The sequence below is a fragment of the Chrysemys picta genome, chromosome 3, assembly GCF_011386835.1.
Source record: "Chrysemys picta bellii isolate R12L10 chromosome 3, ASM1138683v2, whole genome shotgun sequence".
NCBI lineage: Eukaryota > Metazoa > Chordata > Testudines > Emydidae > Chrysemys > Chrysemys picta.
In genome coordinates, this window is record NC_088793.1 from 113,421,470 (window position 1) to 113,445,216 (window position 23,747).

Here is a 23,747-nt window from a genome sequence, read left to right on the forward strand (position 1 = left end):
TCCAAGGTATAGAAGTTGAAGTTAGACAAGTTCAACTAGAAATAAGGTGCAAAGTATTAACAGTGAGGGTAATTAAATGGAACAACTTGCCTAAGAATATGGTGGATTTTTGCCCTTGAAGTCTTTAAATCAAAATTGGATGTCTTTCTAGAAAATATGCTGTAGCTCAATCAGAAGTTATGGGCTTGATGTAGGAATTACTGGGTGACATTCTATGGCATGTTATTCCTACCAGCACTACAGTGCTTACAGATGTTTGTCAATGCCAGTGATCACATTAGATGATAATGATCCCTTCTAGTCTTAAAAATAAATGAATAAATAAATTTTAAAAACTATGAATGTATTTTCCCCACAGAAAGCATGAGACAGAATCTGGAAAGACCAGGAGATTCTATACGGTAATATCTGGCTAAACTATCTGATGTCATCTAATATTTCTCTTTTGTAACTAAGATTTCTAAGGGTTTTCACCAGGGCCTAGAAATAGGATTGTAAATAACATGCATTATCTTCTAAATCTTCTTACCAATATTTTCTCTAATGGACTTAAAAATAAAAACATATAATTTGATTTAGTCATTCAGGATTGAATCTAGTTGTGCTATGTGACTGTTACCATTCTTGAGGAATATGCTCTTTATTGATCTTAAGTTCTGGAAGAAGGTAAGAGAAAAAAATAACTATCTGGTTGTGATGGGATGCACCAGGCCTTCGTAGCCTCTCTAGAGGACATACTTCTCCACTACACCCTGCCCTAGCAGCAAGGTAGAATGAAAAGAGCAACAAAGGTGGGTCCTCCAGGCCTACCTAGAGACACCTCACTGGAGCACTCATCCTAAAAGCTAGAGACACCAGGTCCTTCAAGGGCTAGAAATACTAGTGACAGCCAATCAGAGCTCAGCAGCTCAGATAAAGGAGCTGCAGTTCAGTTTGCCCTCACATCATGTGTGGGGAAAATCATGGTAAAAAATTATACTAGTGGAATACTTGGATAAAAATGATACTGTACAGTACTAAGTAGTTTAATAAAAGGAAGATACATGGTTGAACATATATAGTGAGATTAGAAATGGAGGTACAAAAAAGCATAAAGAACTAAGAACTTTATGATATCGGTCTTCCTGGACACTGAAAAAGCATATGACATGCTATGGAGGGAAGGCCTCCAATATAAATTAGCCAAAATTGAAATAAAAGGGAGAATGTTTTGGTGGCGAAGGGACTTTTCAAGTGATGGAACTATACAAGTCAAAGTGGGAACAGCTTTATCAAAAACCTACATGCTTACAAATGGAACTCCACAAGGAGCATTATTAGCTCTATTTTGTTTTCCATTATGATAAATAACTTCCCAGAAATTGTGCAGAGGGGAATAAGTATTTCCCTTTTCACAGATGACTGTGCTATATGGACTAAGTATAAATACTAAAAGTAACCATATGAAAGATAATGAGGCACTCCAGAGGATTTCCAAGTGGGGAAGGGATTGGGGATTTAAATTCTCGCTTGCAAAAACTAAGCGAATGCTTTCAACCAGGAAGAAAAAAAGGGAAGACTGGGATTTATTTCTGAAAAAAAAATCAGTTCAAAAGCTTAAGTTCCTAGGAGTAGTGTTTGTTATTAAATTAATTTGGAAAGGTCACATAGATAATCATACAAATGTACAGAAGTAGGATGAACGTACTTAAAAGCATAGCTGGAAACAAATGGGATGCCGATAAGAATGTACTGATGATGATGAATTGAATATTGCTTTAATCCAGTTTTAGACTACAGATGCCAACCTTTTGATTCACCCTCAAAAACAACTCTTAGAAACTTGGAACTGCTGGCCAACAACATCATTAGTGCGTGTGCTGCAAACAGTCACTGTGGAAGCATCTATAAATCTAAGGATGAAACTATTAGCTCTAACCTTCTGGGCAAAAGGTAAAAGGAAATCATACCAATGGAAGTACACAACTGATTTACAAGTATTACTGGGAGCTTAGTAGACAAAGTGATATGACTTGCCCAGACTGCCTCATGCTCATCAGTCAACCAACTATTATCATCGTTCCCATTACGCCTCTGGCATTTAGGGCAGCGACTAAGCTCCTCCATTCCTATCTGTTTCTGGCAAGTCTTTCAATGGTTCCCCCTCTGTGCCCCAGGGTTTTTCAGCTCAGCTTCTACAGCTCTTCGCCCATGTTTTTGAGCAGCCTTGTTTTCACTTGCCTTCAGGTGTCCATCTTATTGCTAAAACACATGATCAATCCATCTCCAACGCCTCCTGGGAATGATGACGTTCATATTTTCTTGACTGCACTGTGTGATCTTCGTTTGAGATTGTTCTGGGCCAAAAGATACAGAGGATTTTTCTGAGGCAGACTGTATGGAAAGACGACAGTTTGGACAGGTCGTACTTTCTCAAGCATGCTGCACTATAAAGTAGTGTTGAAAGTACACAGCTCTGATAAATCTTGAGTTTGGTTTTGGTGCTGTATTTTGATGATTTCCAGACTGTATTTAAGCTCCTGAAGATGTTCCTGGCTTTACTGATTCTGTTCCAGATGTCCTGGCTTGTTCCACCGACCTGGCTGATGGTGCTGCCCAAGTATGTGTATGTTTCTACATTGGTGAGAATATGATCCTCTAGCCGTACTGGTAACAGTGAGACAGTATTAAAGGTCATGATATTAGTCTTATTGCGGTTGGTTTTCAGTCCAATTTGCTGACTGAATGTGTTGAGTCTAGTTGTTTTTTCTTGTATATGGTGTTGGGAATGTGATAGGAGAGTGAGATCATCTGCGAAGTCCAGGTTTTCAAGGGATGAGAAGGGTGTCTATTTAATGCCTCTTGGCATATCATCTGTTGTACACCGCATTACCCAGTCAATGACAATGTTGAAAAGGATTGCAAACATGACTCACCCCGATATACACCTGTTCTGACCTAAAAACAGAGCTCACTGCGATCAACAGTGCATGTAAAGTTGGAATAGAAGTTTTTGATGATGTTGATTATACGGAGAAGGATTCCATATGCCACAGAATGCACCATAGGCTGGTCCTGTGAAAGCTATCAAAAGCCTTCTCAAAGTCTTAAGTTTATGTAGAGTTGCCGTTCCCATTCTAAGCATTGTTCTGTTATGTTTCGTAGAGTTAAAATCTGATCTGTGCATCCATGCCCTTTCCGAAAACCAGTTTGCTCTTGTCTGAGAATACTATCAACTGCCTCGGATATATGCTGGATTATGATCTTGCACAATACCTTGCTTGGCACAGATAAAAATGTGATACCATGCCAGTTATTACAATCCCTGAGAGTTTCTTTCTTTCTTTGATATCTTCACTAGAACCCTATTGGTCCACTCATCTGGCACTTTTTTTCCCTTTCCCAGACTGATGTAAATAGAGGGACCAGGATAGATGCTGCTAACTCAGGATTTATCTTGAACAATTCTGCATTCGAGCTATCCTTGCCAGGAGCTTTCCCATTTTTTAAGGAGTTGATGGCTTGAATGATCTCTTTCTTAGTTGGGGTGTCTGTGTTGATATCAAGATCTTCTGCCTCCTGGATATTTGCTTCCTCTTTAGGTGGCTCTCTGTTCAGCAATTCTTTTAAATGCTCTTTCCAATGCATTTCTTGTTCTTTTTCTGTTGCCAGTAGGTGGCCTTGTTTGTTCCCAATGAGAATGTTTGTTGGTGTCTGCCATTTACCACGGATAAGACATGTAGACAGTTCCTTGTTCACCACAAGCAGCTGCATCCTCTGCTTGTGTTGCCAGATCATCAATATAATGTTGTTTATCCGCTCTCAAAAGGCATTTGACCTCTCAGTGTGCCTTGCTATACTGCTGGTGGTATTTGTCCTTTAGCTTCTGGGATTTTGTATCTAAAGCTTTTTTCTTCAGGGCTCTTCTGGTTTCTGTGGCATTCCATGTGCTGGGTGTAATCCACTCCTTCCTTCTCTTCTGCCTCTAGCCTAGACGGGCTTCACTGCTCCATTTATAAATTGTTACTTTGTCCCACTTTTTGTTGATCTCATCTGCATTCCCCTCCTCTTTGTTATCTGCATAGGTGCCTGAAACCTGTTCTTTAACTGCATAACGAAGGCTCTCTTTATTTCAGGGGACTTTAGCTTGTCAACGTCATAATGTCTATATCCCTTGTTTGGTGGACGCACACTTCTCAGTTAGCTTGACGAAGGCTGTCACAAGGTGGTGGTGACTGCCAACATCTGCTCCCCTTCTCACTTTCACATCTGTCAGTGAGTGTCGCCATTTGTCAATGATCATCATATCGTCAGTCTGGTTCTTATCTCTGCCATTTTGAGAGCACCAACATTTCACAATGTCGAAATAGGGTTCCGCCAATGACTAAGTCATTCATATTGCAGAAATCAACAAGACTCTCCGTTTTCATTGATGGTGCCACACCCATGTCTTACCATTGCTCTGTCATTGTTAGTGTTGTCCTTACTGACCTTGGCATTCAGCTCTCCCATGACGATAGGTCGTGGCATGGTACTCTCTCCAACTCTGCCTGTAATGCAAGGTAGAATTTGTCCTTTGCTTTTTCATCACTGTCATCTGTTGGCGCATAGCACTGAATCAGGGTGATATTGTGTTTCCCTTTCAGTCTAGCTCTCATAAGTCTGCTGCTGATGGACTTCCACTCAAGCAGGGAATGCTCCACTCTCTTCTTCAAAAAGATGGCAACACCCTTATGGTGTTGTCCATCATCCTGTCCAGAATACAGCAAAGTTTCATCCTAGGCTCTTGTTAATCTTGCTGATCCTGTCCATCTGCTTTCACTGACATCCAGAATTTGTAAGCTGTGACCTGAGCTAGCTTCCCTGTTTCGTACATTGTCCGTATGTTCCAAAACCCAAGTTTGGTTTTTGAATTGGTGTTGAGCACTTTAGTCTTCATACCAGTGGCTTTCTTTCGGCTTTCACCACTAGTAGTCATACGGGTCACTGACTCCTGAAGGCCATCACACACAGGAATGGTCAATTTCTCTGCCACTGTTTCCATAACATATTTTGTTTTGTTTTTTAAATTGGACAGGGTTGTTAGCCCTGTGCCTAACCCCAAGCCTGGAGGACCAGGGTGTCCTTATACTATTAGGGTCAAAAAAATGGTTAAAGGAGAGATATAAAAATAAAACAGAACTAAAACTTTTTAGTCACAGGAAATGAATGAGATTTTAGCTAGACAGTTATTCCTCCATTGGTGGATTTGGAATTGTATTGGGGGGAGGGGGGAGGGGGGAGAGAAGGAAACAACCCATACATTATGACCAATGAAATTTCTGAACTTATTTATGAAAAACGGGGCCACCTTTGCCAAGTTTATACAGATGGATCAAAAGAATACAACACGGGGTAGAGTAGGAATAGCCTTTTGTAGTCCTAGTTTTGGAATGCAGAAATCTAAAAGGCTATTGAATTATGTGCCTGTACTGATGACTGCAATAATGTTGGCACTAACCTGGATAAGAGATGTGTGACCGACTGCAGCTGTAATTTTATGATTCCTTGTCAGGTATTATGACACTCAGAACACGGACTTTAGAAAGCAGAAATGACATAAGCGAACAACATTCCTAACTATGGAAATAATCCAAGCAGGTAACTGTGTAACAATAGAATTGGTTCCAGCACATATTGGAATACCTGGAAATGAGATGGCTGACGAAGTAGCAAGACAAGCTCTAAAAATGAGGAGGTGGATATGGTTGATATTAAGATACCCATAAGTAGACAAGAATTTAAAAGTGTGATCACAAAGGAGCTTGCGAAGGAATGGCAAGAATTATGGACCGAGGAAACAAAAGATTTTATGATATATGCTAAAAAAAAAAAAAAAATCAACGATACACCAGTCATGACAGAAAAAGCAAAGTAGTAATTTTTAGAGAGTTAACAGGTCATTGTGCCTTAAATGATAAGGTAAACTTATTACAAAGACTTAAAGACAGACTGTGTAGTGTGTGCAAAACCAAAGAAACTGTTGACCATGTTCTATGGCACTGTGTGCAATATTCTATAGAAAGAAAGTTTCTTTATGAAAAATTGAGACAACTTGGAATCAAAAATTTGTTCCCTAAAGGGGAACATCAGGGAAATGGAATAGTGCACACATAAAAAAGCCTTGCTGCATTTCCTTAATGTTACTAGACTGAGTCAAAGGATATTAAGAAAAAACTTGTCCTAAAAATGAAAGAAGAAAGTGGCTGTCATAGCCTTGTATGAGACTGCTGTGCCAAGAAACAAAAACACAAAGACAAACAGACAGCAGTTCAGTTGTTGGGACCTGGAAAGGAAGGTGCTCCTCTCTGGGCAAAGGAACTTGAGGGATAGCCAGATTGTTTTCTGACTGCAATTTTGCGTAGCTGGATTTGCAGGGAGAGAGAGGACCTAAGAACCACAACTCTGAGATAAAGGTGAAGCTCAAGGGGGCAAGTAGGAAAAGGTGTGGGGAAGAAGCAGCAATGAACTGAATCAAGCCATACGTGGCTGCTGTTTATGGGGTCCCTGGGCTGGAACCCAGAGTAGTGGGTGTGACTGAATATACCCGTGTTCATACTCTATGCACTATTGTAATAATCTTTGTACAATCTATGCCTTGTAAGGTATCATTTGAAAACTCAATTTGCTAGTCAGTATTGTCTTGATAAAATGTGTGTGGTAACACTATGTTAAGTTATAAGATTCCCCTTATGATGTTATTAACACATGTTCCAAATCTCACAGCCCTGCCCAGGCACAAGTTAGGTCTGTCCTAAACAAAGGAAGGAACGTGTGCTTCCCTTTTTTTGCATTTAAGCAGTAATTAGTGTCATCAAGCAGGAAGGGAAAACAAAGGAAGGTCAAACAGGTGGGGGAAAAAAAACAGCAGGGAACATCCTTCCACATAGACTCGGTCTCCTGGTTCTCAGCTGCAAATGTTTTTTAAGAGGGGGGCTGAAACTATAAAAAGGAGGGACAAACACACCAAGGGACCCTTCTTTCTCTCCCTGCCCTTCACCTCCTCTGCAACTGAGAAGACAAAAGGAAACAGCACTGGATTCTGAGGGAGGGGTCCTGACCTGAAGAGTTTGGTCAGGTAACCTTGCTGGAAATATGTGATGAGAAAGTTTGCTTTGCAACTAAGGGCTAGTCTACACTGGCAACGTTAAAGCACTGCCATGGCAGCACTTTAACATGGCTTGTGTAGTCACGGCAGAGCGCTGGGAGAGAGCTCTAAAAAACCCACCTCCACGAAGGGTGTGGCTCCCAGCGCTAGTGCACTGTCTACACTAGCGCTTTACAGCGCTGAAACTTGCTGCGCTCAGGGGGATATTTTTTCACACCTCTGAGCGAGGAAGTTGCAGCGCTATAAAGTGCCAGTGTAGACAAGCCCTTAGATAGTTTCTTAAGTAGGTACCAATCACAGTTTTATCTTTATTCTTCTTGTGCCCATTTTTACATTTATGCCTCATTACTTATACTCCCTTAAAATCTCTTTGTAGTTAATAAGCTGGTTTTAGTGTTTTATCTAATCCAGTGTGTTTCAGTTAAAGTGTCTGGGTAAACTATTTTAAGTAATAAGCGGTTATATTATTTCCTTAATGATCTAATGGGCTTAATATATTTGTACTGTCCAGGAGAAGGCTGAGCAGTACAGGACACACATTTCTGGGGGAAGATTCAGGACTGGGGGTGTGTTGGGTGACCCTGCACTATAACCAAGGCTGGTAGGAGCCAGGGTGTAGCTGGGAGGCTGCAGTTACACAGACACTCGGTGTGGAATACATGCTGGAAGGCAGTCTCTGAGCAGCCCAGGTGGGAGTTACTACAGCAAGGAATTGTAAGGCACCCAAGGTTGCAGGACAGGGCTGACAGCCCCCCACTAGTGTGGATTATGCCCTACTATGTTACAGCGGGCCCGGGTTCTCCTTCTAGCCCCAGGTGAAGTGGTGTAAACCCCAAAAAGGGAACAAGGCTTACTTGGGAACCTGAACAAAGTCCCAAATTTAAAGAGTCCAGAGCTGGGGCTGAAGACCCAAGAAAGGGCAAATAGACTATTTAGTTACTGGACTCTTCCATACCCATGAAAGGATTCATTTGAACTTTGTGACTTGGCTGAAGCCACTGAAGACCCATCAAGGTCGGCTGGCAGCCTGTAAGAGGTGCCAAGGGTGAGAAAAGGATTGCGCTACTGCATCCAGAAATTAGGAGGTGCTCAAGTGAATGCCCCTTTACACTGTTACATTGCTTGTCTGACAAAAAGGATGCTGGGCCAACCCTCTGACTCACGAGTCATGGCACTGTTTGAGAGAAGTATGGTATTGAGAATGGCATAGCGTAAGAGAGCAAAAATGGTAAGCTCTTGATAAAGCATGAACAAATGACAAGCTTGGATTATTGCGTGAAACTAATAAAATCAGATCTTACAATATTCAGCCTCTGTGAAAGATATCCTTTGGCTTAGAAATAGGGTTAGTTTATCACCTAGTTGTGCATATTGCTTTTTCACTTAAAACTCTCCTCTCACTTTATATAATTAGAAAGTTTTACACAAATTCTGACTGCTTTTTCAGCATGGTAATGCTTGTAGGATTATACAAACTACTACATTTGCACATTACTATTACATAATTTTAACACCTGATTTTCTTAATTACCTTCATTTGTGTTTCCAGTGGTGTTTGTGCCAGGAAGGGAGGCTGCCCCACCAACATTTCAAAGAGAATTACTCCAACACTCCACCAATCGCACAGTTGTGTATATCCTGAAACAAAAGCAATCTTATAAAAATGAAACCAGTGCTTTGGTTACTTAGATTTACATTTAAATGGACAACCAACATATCAAGTTACAAGTAAGTATTTATTGCATTATCTTCCAGATTAATAATAATAATAATAATATAATATTTATTTTTTACCCAGAAAAGCTTAAGAACGTCTATACTGGGTCAGACCAATGGTCCATTTAGCCCAGATACTTCAGAGGGAATGAACAGGACAATTATCAAAAGATCTATCCATTGTCATACAGACCCAGCTTCTGGCAGACACAGGCTTAGGAAAACCCATAGCATGGAGTTGCGTCTCTGACTATCTTGGCTAATAGCCATTGCTGGACCTATCCTCCATTAACTTATCTAATTCTTTTTTGAACCAAGTTACACTTTTGGTCTTCACAACATCCCATGGCAACAAGTTCCATAGGGTGACTGTATTGTGTGAAGTACTAAAACAAACATAAAGAAGTAAACCTGCTGCCTAACAATTTTTTGGGGTGACCCCTTGTTCCAGAGTTATGTGAAGGGGGTAATACCACTTCCTTCTTCACTTTCTCCACACCATTCATGATTGTATAGACCTTTATCATATCCCACTTAGCCATCTCTTTTCTAAGATAAGCAGTCTTTTTAATCTCTCCTCATACGGAAGCTGTACCATACCCTCCTAATAATTTTTGTTGCCCTTCTCTGTACTTTTTCCAATTCTAATATATATTTTTATTATATAGAGGTCTTATGATAGTCTCTGTCTTATTATCTATTCCTTTCCTAATGATTCCTACCTATCTGTTAATATTTTTGGACGGCCAATGAGCAGATGTTTTCAGAGAACTATCCCTGAGGACTCCAAGCTCTCTTCCTTGAGTGGTAACAGCTAATCTAGATCCCATCATTTTGTATGTATAGTTGGGATTGTGATTTCCAATATGCAGTATTTGCATTTATCAACACTGAATTCCATCTGCCGTTTTGTTGACCAGTCACCCAGTTTTGGGAGATCCTTTTGTAACTCTTCACAGTCAGTTTTGGATTTAACTATTTTGAGCAATTCTGAATCCTCTGCAAACTTTGCCACCTCACTGTTTAACCCTTTTTCCAGATCATTTATAATATGTTGAACAGCACAGATCCCAGTACAGATTATTGGGGGACCCTACTATTTGCCTCTCCCCTTTGTGAAAACTGACCATTTATTCCAACCCTTTGTTTCCTATCTTTTAACTAGTTACTAATTTGTGAGAAGATCTTCCCTCTCATTCCAAGACTGCTTACTTTGCTTAAGAGCTTATGGTGAGGGACCTTGTCTAAGGCTTTCCGAAAGTCCAAGTACACTATATCTGCTGGATCACCCTGGTCCACATACTTATGGACACCCTCCAAACATTCTAATAGATTGAGGCATGTAAAGTGAAATCATGCCTCAATCACTTTTGACTCTCCCCCTTCCCCCAACATATTGTGTTCATCTAGATGTCTGATCATTCTGTTTTTTACTACAGTTTCAACCAATTTGCCTGGTATTGAAGTTAGGCTTACTGGCCTATAATTGCCAGAATCGTCTCTGGAGACTTTTTTAAAAATTGGCCTTACATTAGCTATCCTCCAATCATCTGGTACAGAGGCTGATATAAGTGATAGTGAAATGTAACCTATTACAGGTTTCAGAGTAGCAGCTGTGTTAGTCTGTATCCGCAAAAAGAACAGGAGTACTTGTGGCACCTTAGAGACTAACAAATTTATTAGAGCATAAGCTTTCGTGGACTACAGCCCACTTCTTCGGATGCATATAGAGTGGAATAAATATTGAGGAGATATATATACACACATACAGAGAGCATATGTGTGTATATATATCTCCTCAATATTTATTCCACTCTATATGCATCCGAAGAAGTGGGCTGTAGTCCACGAAAGCTTATGCTCTAATAAATTTGTTAGTCTCTAGGGTGCCACAAGTACTCCTGTTTTTTTTGTAACCTATTAGTTGTTCTGCAATTTCATATTTGAGTTTCTTCAGGACTCTTGGGTGAATATATGCTGTTGATTTATTACTGTTTAATCTATCAATCTGTTCCAAAACCTCCTCTTATTGGATGCCTCAACCTGGGACAGTTCCTCAGATTTGTCATCTAAAAAGAATGACTCAGGTATGAAAATCTCCTTCACATCCTCCGCAGTGAAGATTGATGCAAAGAATTCATTTAACTTATCTGTTACTGACTCCATTATTAATTAATCTGTACAAGTGCTCGTCTTCAGAAAGGGCCAAAGCCTTTAGACATCAGTCATTTTGCAAAGCGATCAAATTAAAAAGCTTTACCTGTTCGTAAGAGTACTTCTGGTGCAATGTAATTAGGTGTGCCAACAAGTGAATGTGCCAAACAACGCTGATGCTGACGCGCTGCCCTACGCTCAAGTGGCTTAAGCCTGTCTCCACATCTGCAGTTTGCTGGATCACCCCATTCATTACTGAAATCCATGCTGTCTTGACGTGAATGGTCACCTACAATATAAAAATGAAATATTGTGGGTTTTTAACTCCTTAGTTGGGGTTCGCAACTAAGACCAGTTTCTCTCCAAATTCTTTAACATTCCTTTTTATGAAGAACACTCTCTACTCTAATGAATACTTTAGTAGTATTTTAAAATAAAAATCATTAAAAGTGAACTTGTAAAGAACTTAGAATATTGAGCTTGTGTGCTTTTTTTGCTTATGATGTAAAAGAATGCCTGAAAGTTGAGTTATTTTCTGTTTGTTAAAAATTGATTTTTTTGCATAACAAGTAATAGGAAATGTCAATTCTGATCTTTCCTAGTTTTGCTGCAGAACTTGTTGGAAGTATAGGATGTATACGGTTATTTCTCTCACCTGCAGTGAAGGAGGGCCGTCTCCAAAATATCAATCACTGTAGCTAAATATGTGTTTAAAAAATAGAAAGTTTTAAACAGTCTGATTAAAAATCTTACCTATCACAATTGTTCAACTTTCACTCTCTTGCCTTATGTAATGTCATCCCTCTTGCTACTTCTCCAATCACCATAAAATATACCAGGCTAAAGAGGAACTGAATTTCTAGTGTAAACACAAGCCAAAAAAGTGGGTTTTGAAAATAATCTATTGAAGAAAAAAGGTACAAGCCCAATTTTCATTTAATTCTTTGCAGGTTACCTATAAAAAAATAACCATAAAACGAGGAAGGAATCCAGATACTGCCACTTGAAGAACAAAACGAAAAATTATCTTTGCTATAAGCTTCCCGCAGCTACCCTGAAGGCATTAAATAAACTTAAATCTTTTTTTTAAAAGAAGCTTAATTAGTGAATTTCCAAATAATTGCAGAAAAGGGATGAAGAATTGTAGATCTTGGGTAAAATTGTCAAAAGCATCCACATGACTTAGGCTCCTACGTCCCATTTTCAAAAGTGACTTAGGCCTGGTCTACACAGAATTTTTGCACTGATATAACTATTTCAGTTAGATTTTTTTTTTTTTACCAAAATAGTTATATCGGTACTACTTCAAATGTGCACGCTGCTATATTGGTTTAGCTTATTCCATTTCCCTTATGGGTATTAAATTCTAACTTTTTTTATGTCATGTTCATCTTTCTACTCATATTATTATTCATGAATTAGATAACAAAAATAGTTTCTTACCACTCTGATAGTATTTGGAATCATGCGTCCATCGAAAACCTGTACAAAGCCCGAAGTCAGTCAGTTTAATATGACCATCACGATCAATCAAAATGTTATCAGGTTTAATGTCTCTGTGAATGAAGCCCATCTTGTGAACACTTTCAACTGCACAGGTCAGCTCTGCTATATAGAACCGTGCCAGATTTTCTGGGAAGACACCCATTCTAATTAATAGGCTCATCATATCACCTCCTGGAATGTAATCCATTACAAAGTACAAATTGTCCTTATCTTGGAATGAATAGTACAGGCGAACCACCCACTCATTGTCAGCCTCTGCAAGGATATCCCGCTCAGCTTTAACATGAGCAACTTGGTTCCGAAGCAGCACATCTTTCTTCCGCAGGGTTTTTGTTGCATATAAAGCATTAGTGTCCACTTTCCTTGCTAGACAGACCTCTCCAAATGCCCCAATGCCTAGAGTCTTAATTTTTACAAACATTGATTTGTCCATTTTAGCCCTTTTGAGACGAATGTAGTTAGATTCCTTCTGGCACAGCATTTTTCTCATTTGATCCTGGGCATCTTGGGACAACCCAACCTATGTAATGAAGTTAAATTTCACAAGTGAAAAACACTTCTCTTTGTGGTGATCATCATACGTTTAGAAGGTTCAGGCAAAGTAAAGTAAAAACTTACATGTAAAATGAGGAGTAATACTTCAAGTTTTTTCCCCTCACACACATTAGGTCTCTATAAACCCTTAAGGTTGAAACAACCAACCCTCCCCCCCCCCACACACACACACAAAATGTGCAATCTAAGGGACAGTTATAACAACAATTTGCACAAGGTGCCATGCACCACCATGCTCTTGATTAAGGGAGCCATTTTTGGGAACGGACTAGGATGGGAGAAAGACAAGCTGATGGTGGTTGCCTTTCATGTCCTCTGTAGAAAAAAACGGACTGTAGGGCAGGATTGTGTATCCTTCACAGAGATGTTCCCACATGGGAATACGTCCCTTACATATTAACAACTGTACAGATTTGTCCATGATTCTCTGCATACCTAACTTTTACTTGATTCGTTGCATTAATGGAATCATTACTTGCTTGATTCCTGACACAATTAACTGAATGTATTGCTCTGTAGATTTTCCAATTAGTTATCCACTGTTTGATGACTAATTCTTTGCATACTTAGTTGTTTTTGCATAACTATTTCCATTTGTCTCTTAATTAAAGGTGGCCTTCCAAGGCTTCTGTCCTATTTTGCTTCTTATGAAATATAAAGGCAAAATGAAAAGTGGTTCTGCTTGTGTTTTTACATTAAAAAGACAAGTCTTGTCTATCATGGAAGACACTATAGTGGCTGGAGAACTAATGAAACTATCAAATAACAGAAGCCAAGATAGTAAAAGGTGAGCAATTGAGAGGAGAGAAGATTTTCAGTCAGGGTGTTTAATATTCTTGTTTTAGTTAATTACTGTCTAACGCAAATGACTAATTAATATTTTGATAAAGGGTATCTTTGTTGAAGATTCTACGCCATCTTTTTAAGGAAGGTATTAGACTTCACAATAAACATCCTCTGGAACCCTAAAGAGATCCCATATAAAGACATGAAAAACCAAATTTGATACTTCTGATATTTCTCAGGCAGAACACATGCACAATAATTGTTTTTAAACCATTTAGGCCATCTTTAAATTCAGAACAGCAAAATAGGACACAAGACCTTTTTTTTTTTGCCAACACACTTGTTCAGGTCATATTTGGTTACATAATTCATTATTTTATTGCCTTTTCTGATTCCCAACTCGCTTAAGCAGTGTGATCTAGTGGATGGGTCACTTGACAGGGACTAGGGAGCCTTGGGCTCTATTCTGGCCTCAGCCACTGGCCTGCTGGGTGACTGAGCAAGTCACTCTCTCTCTCTCTCTCTCTCTGCCTCAGCCTCACCATCTGTAATGGGAACGATGCTGATAAAAAGCACTATACAAGGATTATTAGTCCTCCATCTCTCCATACCTCCCTTCTTTTCTCAAGAGCTCTTCCTTCTCTCTTTTGGTGATTTCATCTGCAATTCCATGACTTCAATAATCTTTATAGCAATGACTTGCAAATTCAATTCTGGATTTCAGATTCTCTGACATTTTCTTCTGGATAGCTCAATCAGTTTAAACTGAATTTCTAAGCTTACCTCCCAATCTCTTTGCAACACCCTCCATAATGTTACTAGAGAAAACAGCACCAGCATTCAGGCCCATAATCTAGAGGTCTTCCACTCCTCCCTTTTTCATTACCTATTCATTCAGGTGGTACCCAAATCTTGCCATTTCTACCTCCATAACATCTCAAAATATTAAAGTTAATATTTGTACTGTAGTAGCATCTAGAAACTGCAATCTGTATTAGGGAACCAATATTCTGTATGAACACATGGTAAGAGACAGTCCCTACTCTGACTACCTTACAGTCTAATTTGAGACAAAATAGGCAAACAAAAAGAAGGAAGAAATGAGGGAGAACAAGAACAACAGAAATCATGGTTACATAGGTAGCTACTTAATGATCCCTGAAGGCACTTTTTGTTTTAAAAAGAAAATCAACTAGCCAACTGGCATACACCAGACCATAGCAGATTTCTTACAGGCATCACAGCAACAGTGGGTCTCAAGCAGAGATTTGAAAATTTGACCTTGTGTCTGTCCATATAACAAAAAAATCTGGTGCAGTCCTCACCATCTCCAGGCTTGACTACTGCAGCCTCCTCCTCTCTGGCCTTTGAACACCCATGATGCTCTCCTTTGGCTCCATCAAAACACTGCCAAGATCATATTCTTTGCCCATCAGTCAGATCATTCCATCCCCTCTAACCTCAGTGTATTAGCTCTCCCTCCTCCATGGCATCAAATTTAAGTGTTTTGTCCTTATCGCCAAGAACCTCCAAGCCTCTGCTCTCCACTAGCCTTATCTCTTCATGTTGCTTGCCAACCCCTTTGCTCCATCAAAAATCTCAGCATTAATACCTTATTTATCTTCTTTCCCTCCAAAAGACCTACACACTTTCCTCCACGTCACTCACACTGTACCTCAAACACCCTTTCTGAGCTGATCTGCGAAGTCCCCTCCTTCTTCTTATTAATATTGCTTTTAGGACCCACTTCTCTGATGGCTACAAGAAATTAACCTATAAATCTATTATTTTTAAATTATATATGTACACATACATACACTCCATACTCCCACACAAAATACTCCATTCTCTTTACTCCATGCCTTGCACTAGCCCTTGCTGAATAGCCATGTGATCTCATTGACATCACCTCTATTTTCCTTCCCTATGGTCTTGTTACTCCCTACATCATAACTAATTTTGTTTTCACACTCTTCAGGGCAGAAATGTTGTGTGTGTTCTGGGAGGTGCCCCGCACCACTTTTAGCGCCGTTAGACAGAATAAGATAATAGAAGCAAGTGCATACCTCCAAAATACATTACTACTCCACCTGTGAGACAGCTGCTCCACACCCAAAAACCCCAGTTCTCTCCACTAAGCACCTTCCTTTAGTCACCTGCCCTCTCACCAGGGAATATACACTGGCTGAAACATTTTGGTGGCCCTTTCCCCTCAACTTCCTGCAGAAGGAGAGAAATGAGGAAATCCACTCCTGGTTTAATCCTCTTAACTCTCCTGCAAATAAAGACGAAAAAATACTAGAGGAGACAAATGGCCATCAAGTTTCACTTCTTCTCTTCCTACTCAAGATGTAAGGTGAGTTGGCCTATTCCTGTCAGATTTCTCTCCTATTGTGTACTAAAGGGAGCAGCTTCTCCCACGACACCCATTTTTCACCATCCAACCCCCCAAAAAGACCCTCCTTTTGAATTAAACACATTTTATGTGAATTGAGCACAATTACCATAAAATATATTTAGTGTAAGAAAGCTAATAAAATTTTGATTTTAATTGACTATGTTAAGCATGCAGGGGGAAAAAATCATTACCATTAAGAGGGATATGTGTCAACATAAGTAACTGTGCTTACACCATTGCAGAGCACACTCAATAAAATGCTCCAAATAAGAAATGGAAGTGAGGTTTGCAAATCAAAATTAGTTATGATCTTGCACTTAAGTACCCAAACGTAATATAAAAAAATACATCAACTTCATGCTTTAGTTTTGATGCAGGTATACATGCAGAGTCCTTTGGAAAGGGTTCATGCTATTCTTAATATAATACTGTTGCTCCAAAGTCTTACTTGCCCACACAGTAATGGAGGCTATAGAAGTCAGCAAAGCTTCCAACACCTTAAGAGTTTAAATCAGCTGTTAGTGAAAGTGAAAAGGAAAAAGAAGACTAAGAATAAACATCTAGAGAGACTTCCAGGAATAAATCTTATTTGCTAACATTTAATTATGTTGTGATTAAGTAGACACTTATATAAGAATACAGTTTAAAGCAAGATTTTTTTTTAAGAGCAGGAGAGTATGGATCTTGAAATGTCGTCTCAGTCAAGCAAAAAAATTTTTTTTCAGTTAAAGGTATCAATTAAAAAAAAAACCACTTTTGTATAAAATTCTGTTACCTACTATAATTCCCAGAAAAACTAAGATTACAAGTAAAACCTAAGATTATTATAAAAATCATAGATAATATTTTATCTGTATTTTCTTGTTTTAATGTGGGTGTTTCTCAATGTTTTCTATAAAGTCAGTTTCACTGTTTCCCCTGTTGTGTGGGTCTTTATATAGCAACAAGGAAGACAAAGTTTTAGTATAAAATGCGACTGTAAAAACACAAATTGGGAATCAGATACATCATCTAAAGCCAGTTTTTAAATAAAAAGCAGTCTTTTTAAAAAAAAAATTCAATTAATAGAACATGTACTCTTGGGCCAGTGCTAGATAAAAGAGTATAGGCTTTACAGAACTGTGGCATTTTTGTTGCTTGCTGCAGTGTTTTAAAGTGGAGATTAAAATGAGTTTTAAATTCCCTACCCAAGGTTCAGTTAATATACACCTTTACCCGATATAACGCTGTCCTCGGGAGCCAAAAAAAAAAAATCTTACTGCGTTATATCGAACTTGCTTTGATCCAGCGGAGTGCGCAGCCCCACCCCTCCGGAGCACTGCTTTACTGCGTTATACCCGAATTCGTGTTATATCGGGATAGAGCAACAGAGGGTCCTGTGGCACCTTTGAGACTAACAGAAGTACTGGGAGCATAAGCTTTCGTGGGTAAGAACCTCACTTCTTCAGATGCAAGTGAGGTTCTTACCCACGAAAGCTTATGCTCCCAGTACTTCTGTTAGTCTCAAAGGTGCCACAGGACCCTCTGTTGCTTTTTACAGATTCAGACTAACACGGCTACCCCTCTGATACTTATCGGGATAGAGGTGTTCTATGGTGGCCCAACCCTGCATTCCTTGTGTACCCAGAACTCTCACAGATTTTGCACAGTATGAAAGGACTATGGAACAGAGGATCAAACCCTCAGTACATATAGCGAAAGCTGAGTAGACTATTTAGAACAACATTTTTAGAATGAAATTTCCTGGACATATACCATCACACAATGGTGTCAAACTGGTGAAAGTGAAGGGAGTAATCATTCTTTGGGGCTCTATATGGAGACTTTAGCCAGCCCTATTACCATTTCTTCCTAAATTGCATCTACAAAAATCTTTAATAATACTTAACTGTGACAATTTTAACAAATAGTTTCCCCCAAATCAGCATTAATATAATCAATGATAAAAACCTGGGAGCCATGCAGCTAAGCCCAATGCAAGCTTCAATAAATTTTCTAAAGGGAGGAAAGGGATTACCTAAACAAATACTGAAAGGCTGGCTGCTTCTTAAACGTGTGGTCAAACTAAAAATGAACTTCAAATACCAAAAGATACTACAGCTGCCCACACAATTGCAGTATAATCAAGAAACCTGTCTAGATATGCAGTTTTTAAAAATGTATACCAACAGCTAAAGTAGTTCCATTCAAATATTAAAGAAAATAAAGGTTTTACCCGCATCATTTCATTCTCTAGTTGTTTCTTACGATGCAATCGTTGCTGATGAGACTTGAGTATGTTTTCCACATGTTGCTCCATGAAGAATTTAAAGGCCTGAGGAGAATAGCTTTGAATGCGAGACTCCCTTCGCTCTTCATCTCTCTTATTTTTCCTAACAGGAACAGGTGAGGTTGTTATTTGTTTTTTTTCTTTATCTGTCCCATCAACACATTCATTACTCTTTTCACTCTCTTCTTCCTTAGATAAACTGGAATGATCTTCTTTGCTAGGTTTGGTTCCTGTCTCATATGGACTGACAGATGGATTCTGGTGTAGCAAGTGTTTTGGGTAAGGTGGTGGAGGACCTTGGTAATTTGGAGCTTCTGCAACAGGTGACATGACCGCCATGTTGGTAGATGGACTCTCAGAGAAGGGGACTGGTTGGACAGCTTGCATTGGCTGTGGCATCCAAGAAGGATGAGTTGGTGCTAAGGCAGTCTGCAGCTCTGGCTTTAATACTCGCATACTTTTTACTGGCTGCTGAATGGGAGCTGGGGTTATAGCTGTTACTGTGGTGGCTGAAGGCTGAGAACTGCTAGAGTGACTCTGTCTATTTCCATGAGGGTTATTGAAAGAATTTGATCTTACTGGAATGTTGGGTTGCCATGTAGGGATTTCATGTCCACTGCCAGGTGGTGATTGGGGTGGAGCAGATGAAGGCTGTGACCAGGACATTGGTATTCCAGGTAGATTTATATTGTAAAGTTCCATGTTGTGGCTGTTTCTATTTGGCACCATCATGGACTGAGGAATATTTCCATTGGTGTATGCTGAAGGAGGAACAGATCCTCCTGCTTGCATCTGCAATGCTGTAGGACTTTGCCTGTTAGTTGGGGATATTGGGTACGGAGGGGGTGGCTGACGATTGACCGAGTTCCCAGATACAACATTCTGATGAACCATGAAATCAGTCTGACAATTGCCATTTTGCATTCCAGCTCTTCCTGATGGAAAACTAAACTTGCTATTGGCAGAACTCTGCATGATTATTGGTTGCCTGCCAAGTGGAACAGAATTAATGCCTCTTTGTCCCTGCGTAGAAGAACTTATGGGTGACGGATTCATTGGTGGGGGCGGATAGCCATCCTGCCATGCTCCTGGTGGTACTGGAGAAATGCGAGAGATCATATATTCCATGCTTCCAGAATAACGTTTTGTTTGAGCATTTGGTTCCCAGGAAGGAGGTGGAGGAGTTGTTCCCCTTGGTGGAGGAGTCTGCCCTCTTGGAGGTGGAGGAGGGGGAGTAACACTCCTTACTTGTGGTGGAGGTGGTGGATTCACTCTTTGTCCATTGCCAGGATGAGCCTGAGCAAATGCTGCTAATCCAGAACCAGATAAGGGCCTTCCTACATCTGACTGAGAACTTGGACTTTCTGAACGATAAGCTACACTATCTCCCAATGGAGGGCCATGTCTCTGAGGTACCAAGGACTCTTTAGAACCTTTCCAGCTCTGTTTGCGGTTAACTGATTGCTGCACACTACCTGCTTTTACAAAAGAAAAAAAAAAAAGCACAGCATTTTATATTTGTTAAAAAAAAAAAAAAGAAAAGCAGCTCTACTTGCAGCTTGCAATATTTTACTACTATTCTAATTCAGTTACTTTTCCTTTTTTGGCAGTTACCTTACTGCTATGAAGTAGATAATAAATTTTAATGTAAGCCACAGTAAGTCACATGACTGATTTGCGACTAATCGGAAAGGAAGCTATAGAACTATTTCTAGCATGGAAAAGCTGAGCAAAGAAAAATGTATTGACCTACATTTTACATAACATTGATGATATAAACATTACATCAAATCAATCTTATAAAGTGACAACTCAGTGATGTACTTGAGGGGTTCATAACCTTTGAGTTAGTCAGCTGAAAGATTGCTAGCACTTGTACACCTGTAAACGGGCATACTAAATTTAAAAAAAATCATGCACTTAACAGTTTAATCTAAGTGTATTATGTTCCTTGTATGCAAAGTTCTGTTCATCAAAAGGTTTTGTTTTAAATCAGTCTGAAAGATACTATACGTTTGTAAGTGTAAGATAAGACTGCATACATGCAAAATTTACAATGACCATCTCTCTGTTGAATTCTTAAAATTTAACTCCTTTAAGAATTACATAGCAATCTTTTATTGGAGGTACCAGAAAGTAATTACAAGACAGAGACATTATGTCATATGAACAGGGCAATTTTGCGTTTAATTTTGAAAGTTTTCATTTTTTACTGTCACTGCTGCAAATCAACATTTTTTCCATAAATGAAAAATGGGTAAATTGTGATAAATTGTACAAGTAAGAATGAAAGTCATGGCTAAATTCCAGTATCCCACCAAAAGCTTTGTACAAATTCTAGTTAACTCAATTTAACAGGTTGAAAGATAGTGGACTGAAAATGAAAGACCTGTTTTACTTTGCTAGTGGTTTTTTTATGTTATTTTCTTGTACATAACATAACAATTTTACTATAATTGCACAGAAATTAAGTGACATGACTCCCAAATTTAAGAAATGAATGAAAAGTATTCAACACAGGAAACGAACACTACAATTAGAGGTCTGAACGTGATTACTTATGTATGATGTTGAAAACATAACCTAAAAGCTTGTTATAAACTAATGTCAAGTACTGTCATTTAAGTGGATTACTTTATAAATTATACTAACAAATTTCACCATTTTCAAGAAAAATGGTATTTCAACCTCCTATTTAATTGTTAAAGTTTATGCTTCACTTCCCCTCCATTCCCCAGTTGAGAGTGCATTAATTGAAATGTTTGGCTAATTTATGATTTCTTCCTATAAGAAAAATACATATTGGATACACATACCTGGTGGTTTCATGCCTGCATTAACAGGTCTGGCTGCTGCTGCAGCCATCTGCTCTCGACGAGGATCTTGGTAGCTCATTTTACTTATGAATTCAATTGCTGCTTCTATACTACGGCTGTTAGTTTGCCTAAGAGCTCGTACAACCATATCCTAAAGGGAAAATTAAGTTTAAATATTTTATTTCATTTTTAAAATTAACAGAAGAAAAAGAGTCAAAAGCACCAACAGCTGAGATTTTCAAAGCACTGCAGGGGAATTTTGCCACACATTTTTCATTAATGTTAATAGAAAATGCATGGCTAAATCTCACTGACAGATTTATAAAATCTCAAAGCATCTCCCGGAGTCAGAAAAACTGTAGTTAAATCTCACACTGCCAAGATGCCCAGAAAAAGTTAACATGTTAGAGTCTCACTTTAGTGTATCTACTGTGCTGTCTGAATCTCAGAATTACTGTTGTTACAATTTGTTTATGTGCCTATGTATTACTGAAAGACAGTAACCTCTACACAATTAACGTTGCAACCAGCTTCCAATATGAGGCTCTATTTTTAGCCCCCACTGAAACTTTCAAAATAGCTAAAAACTGTATGGCTGAAAATCAACTGATTTATTACAAAAGCAAAGGAGATAATACATTACAGGTTACAAAAAGTACTCTGATTTGCAATTCTGAATTTTGACCTTTTACTGTTACTTCAGCATTAACTCTGAATCTCCTTATACATTAATGCACTGACTATATTGGAAGAAATAGGCTGACATCAAGTAACATTAAAAGTCTTTGACGAGGTCCCTCACCAAAGGCTCTTAAGCAAAGTAAACGGTCATGGGATAAGAGAGAAGATCCTCTCGTGGCTCGTAACTGATTAAAAGACAGGAAACAAAGGGTAGAGATAAATGGTCAGTTTTCAGAATGGGAAGTGGCTCCCAGGGACCTGTACTGGGCCCAGTGCTGTTCAACATATTCATAAATTATATGGAAACCGGTAAACAGCGAGGTGGCAAAGTTTGCAAAGTATAAAAAATTACTCAAGATAGTTAAGTCCAAAGCAGACTGCGAAGAGTTACAAAGGGATATCACAAAACTGGGTGACTAGGCAACAAAATGGCAGATGATATTCAGAATTGATAAATGTGAAGTAATGCACATTGGAAAACACAATCCCAACTATACATACAAAATGATGGAATCTAAATTAGCTGTTACCACACAAGAAAGAGATCTTGGAGTCATTATGGATTGTTCTCTGAAAACATCTGCTCAATGTGCAGCTGCAGTCAAAAAAGCTAACAGAATGTTAGGAACCGTTAGGAAAGGGATAGACAATAAGACAGAAAATGTAATGCCACTATATAAATCCACAGTATGCCAAAACCTTGAATACTTGCATGGAGTTCTGGTTGCCCCATCTTAAAAAAACTATATTAGAATTAGAAAAGGTACAGAGAAGGGCAACATAAATTAATAAAGGTACACAATTTTCATATGAGGAGAGATTAAAAAGTGAGACTTTTCAGCTTGGAAAAGAGACGCCTAAGGGCGGGGATATGATAGAGGCCTATAAAATCATGAATGGTGTGGAGAAACCAGGGTCACCCAATGAAATTAATAGCAACAGGTTTAAAACAAACAAAAGGAAGTACTTCTTTATACACAGCAGTCAGCCTGTAGAACTCATTGCCAGGGGATGTTGTGTACGCCAAAACTGTAACAGGGTTCAAAATAAGTAAGTTAATGGAGGATAGATCCATCAATGGCTATTAGCCAAGATGGTGAGGGATGCAACCCCATGCTCTGAGTGTCTAACTTCTGGACTGCCAGAAGCTGGGAGTGGACCACAGGGGATGGATCACTCGATAACTGTCCGTTCTGCTCATTCCCTCTGAAGAACCTGGCATTGGCCACAGTCAGAAGACAGGATATTGGCCTAGATGGACCATTGGTCTGATCAGGTATGGCCATTATGTTCTTAATTATTTCTGTTGCGAACAGATTTGAGCCCTATTCTCTTACTGATACAAAAGGGATGTTTTTTGCTACTGACCTCAGTGACAGTAGCAACAGACACTTGGGTGGGATTTTTAAAAAGGATAAAGACTTAGGCACTCAATACCCATTGAATTTCAGTAGGATTTGTGTGCCTAACTCCCCTAGACTCCTTTAAAAAACCTTGAACATGTTGCCTTCTACTGACTGGTTGTAGCTTTTTGGAAAAAAGTATAAGGGTCCCTCAATGGGTGACAATTAAGAAATTTTTCCTGTAGCACAAGTAATAGATGCCTATAGGACCAGATGACTACTCCCCGCTCTGCCAAGGTATAGTTCACTGTGGAGCAATAGTAGTTTTTCCATAGCTAAAACTGATTTTGATCTTTCTTGTAACCATCCAAAAAATCCTTATGCTTTTAAAAGTTTA

At 39.1% G+C, this 23,747-nt stretch overlaps 1 protein-coding gene across 2 annotated transcripts in view; it reads right to left on the reverse strand.

Annotated features, from left to right (window-relative positions):
- Positions 1 to 23,747, reverse strand: part of LATS1 (large tumor suppressor kinase 1) — a 41,167-nt gene that overhangs the window by 5,752 nt on the left and 11,668 nt on the right. Inside the window, exons 3-7 of one of the 2 annotated variants that reach the window (XM_065590325.1) lie at positions 21,327 to 21,477; positions 18,457 to 19,988; positions 12,440 to 13,022; positions 11,103 to 11,285; positions 8,658 to 8,764 (exon numbers count right to left, since the gene is read on the reverse strand). In XM_065590325.1, the coding sequence (XP_065446397.1) occupies positions 8,658 to 8,764; positions 11,103 to 11,285; positions 12,440 to 13,022; positions 18,457 to 19,988; positions 21,327 to 21,477 (2,556 nt within the window). The remainder of the gene's footprint in view (positions 1 to 8,657; positions 8,765 to 11,102; positions 11,286 to 12,439; positions 13,023 to 18,456; positions 19,989 to 21,326; positions 21,478 to 23,747) is intronic. The other variant, XM_042848239.2, reaches the window with a different exon arrangement.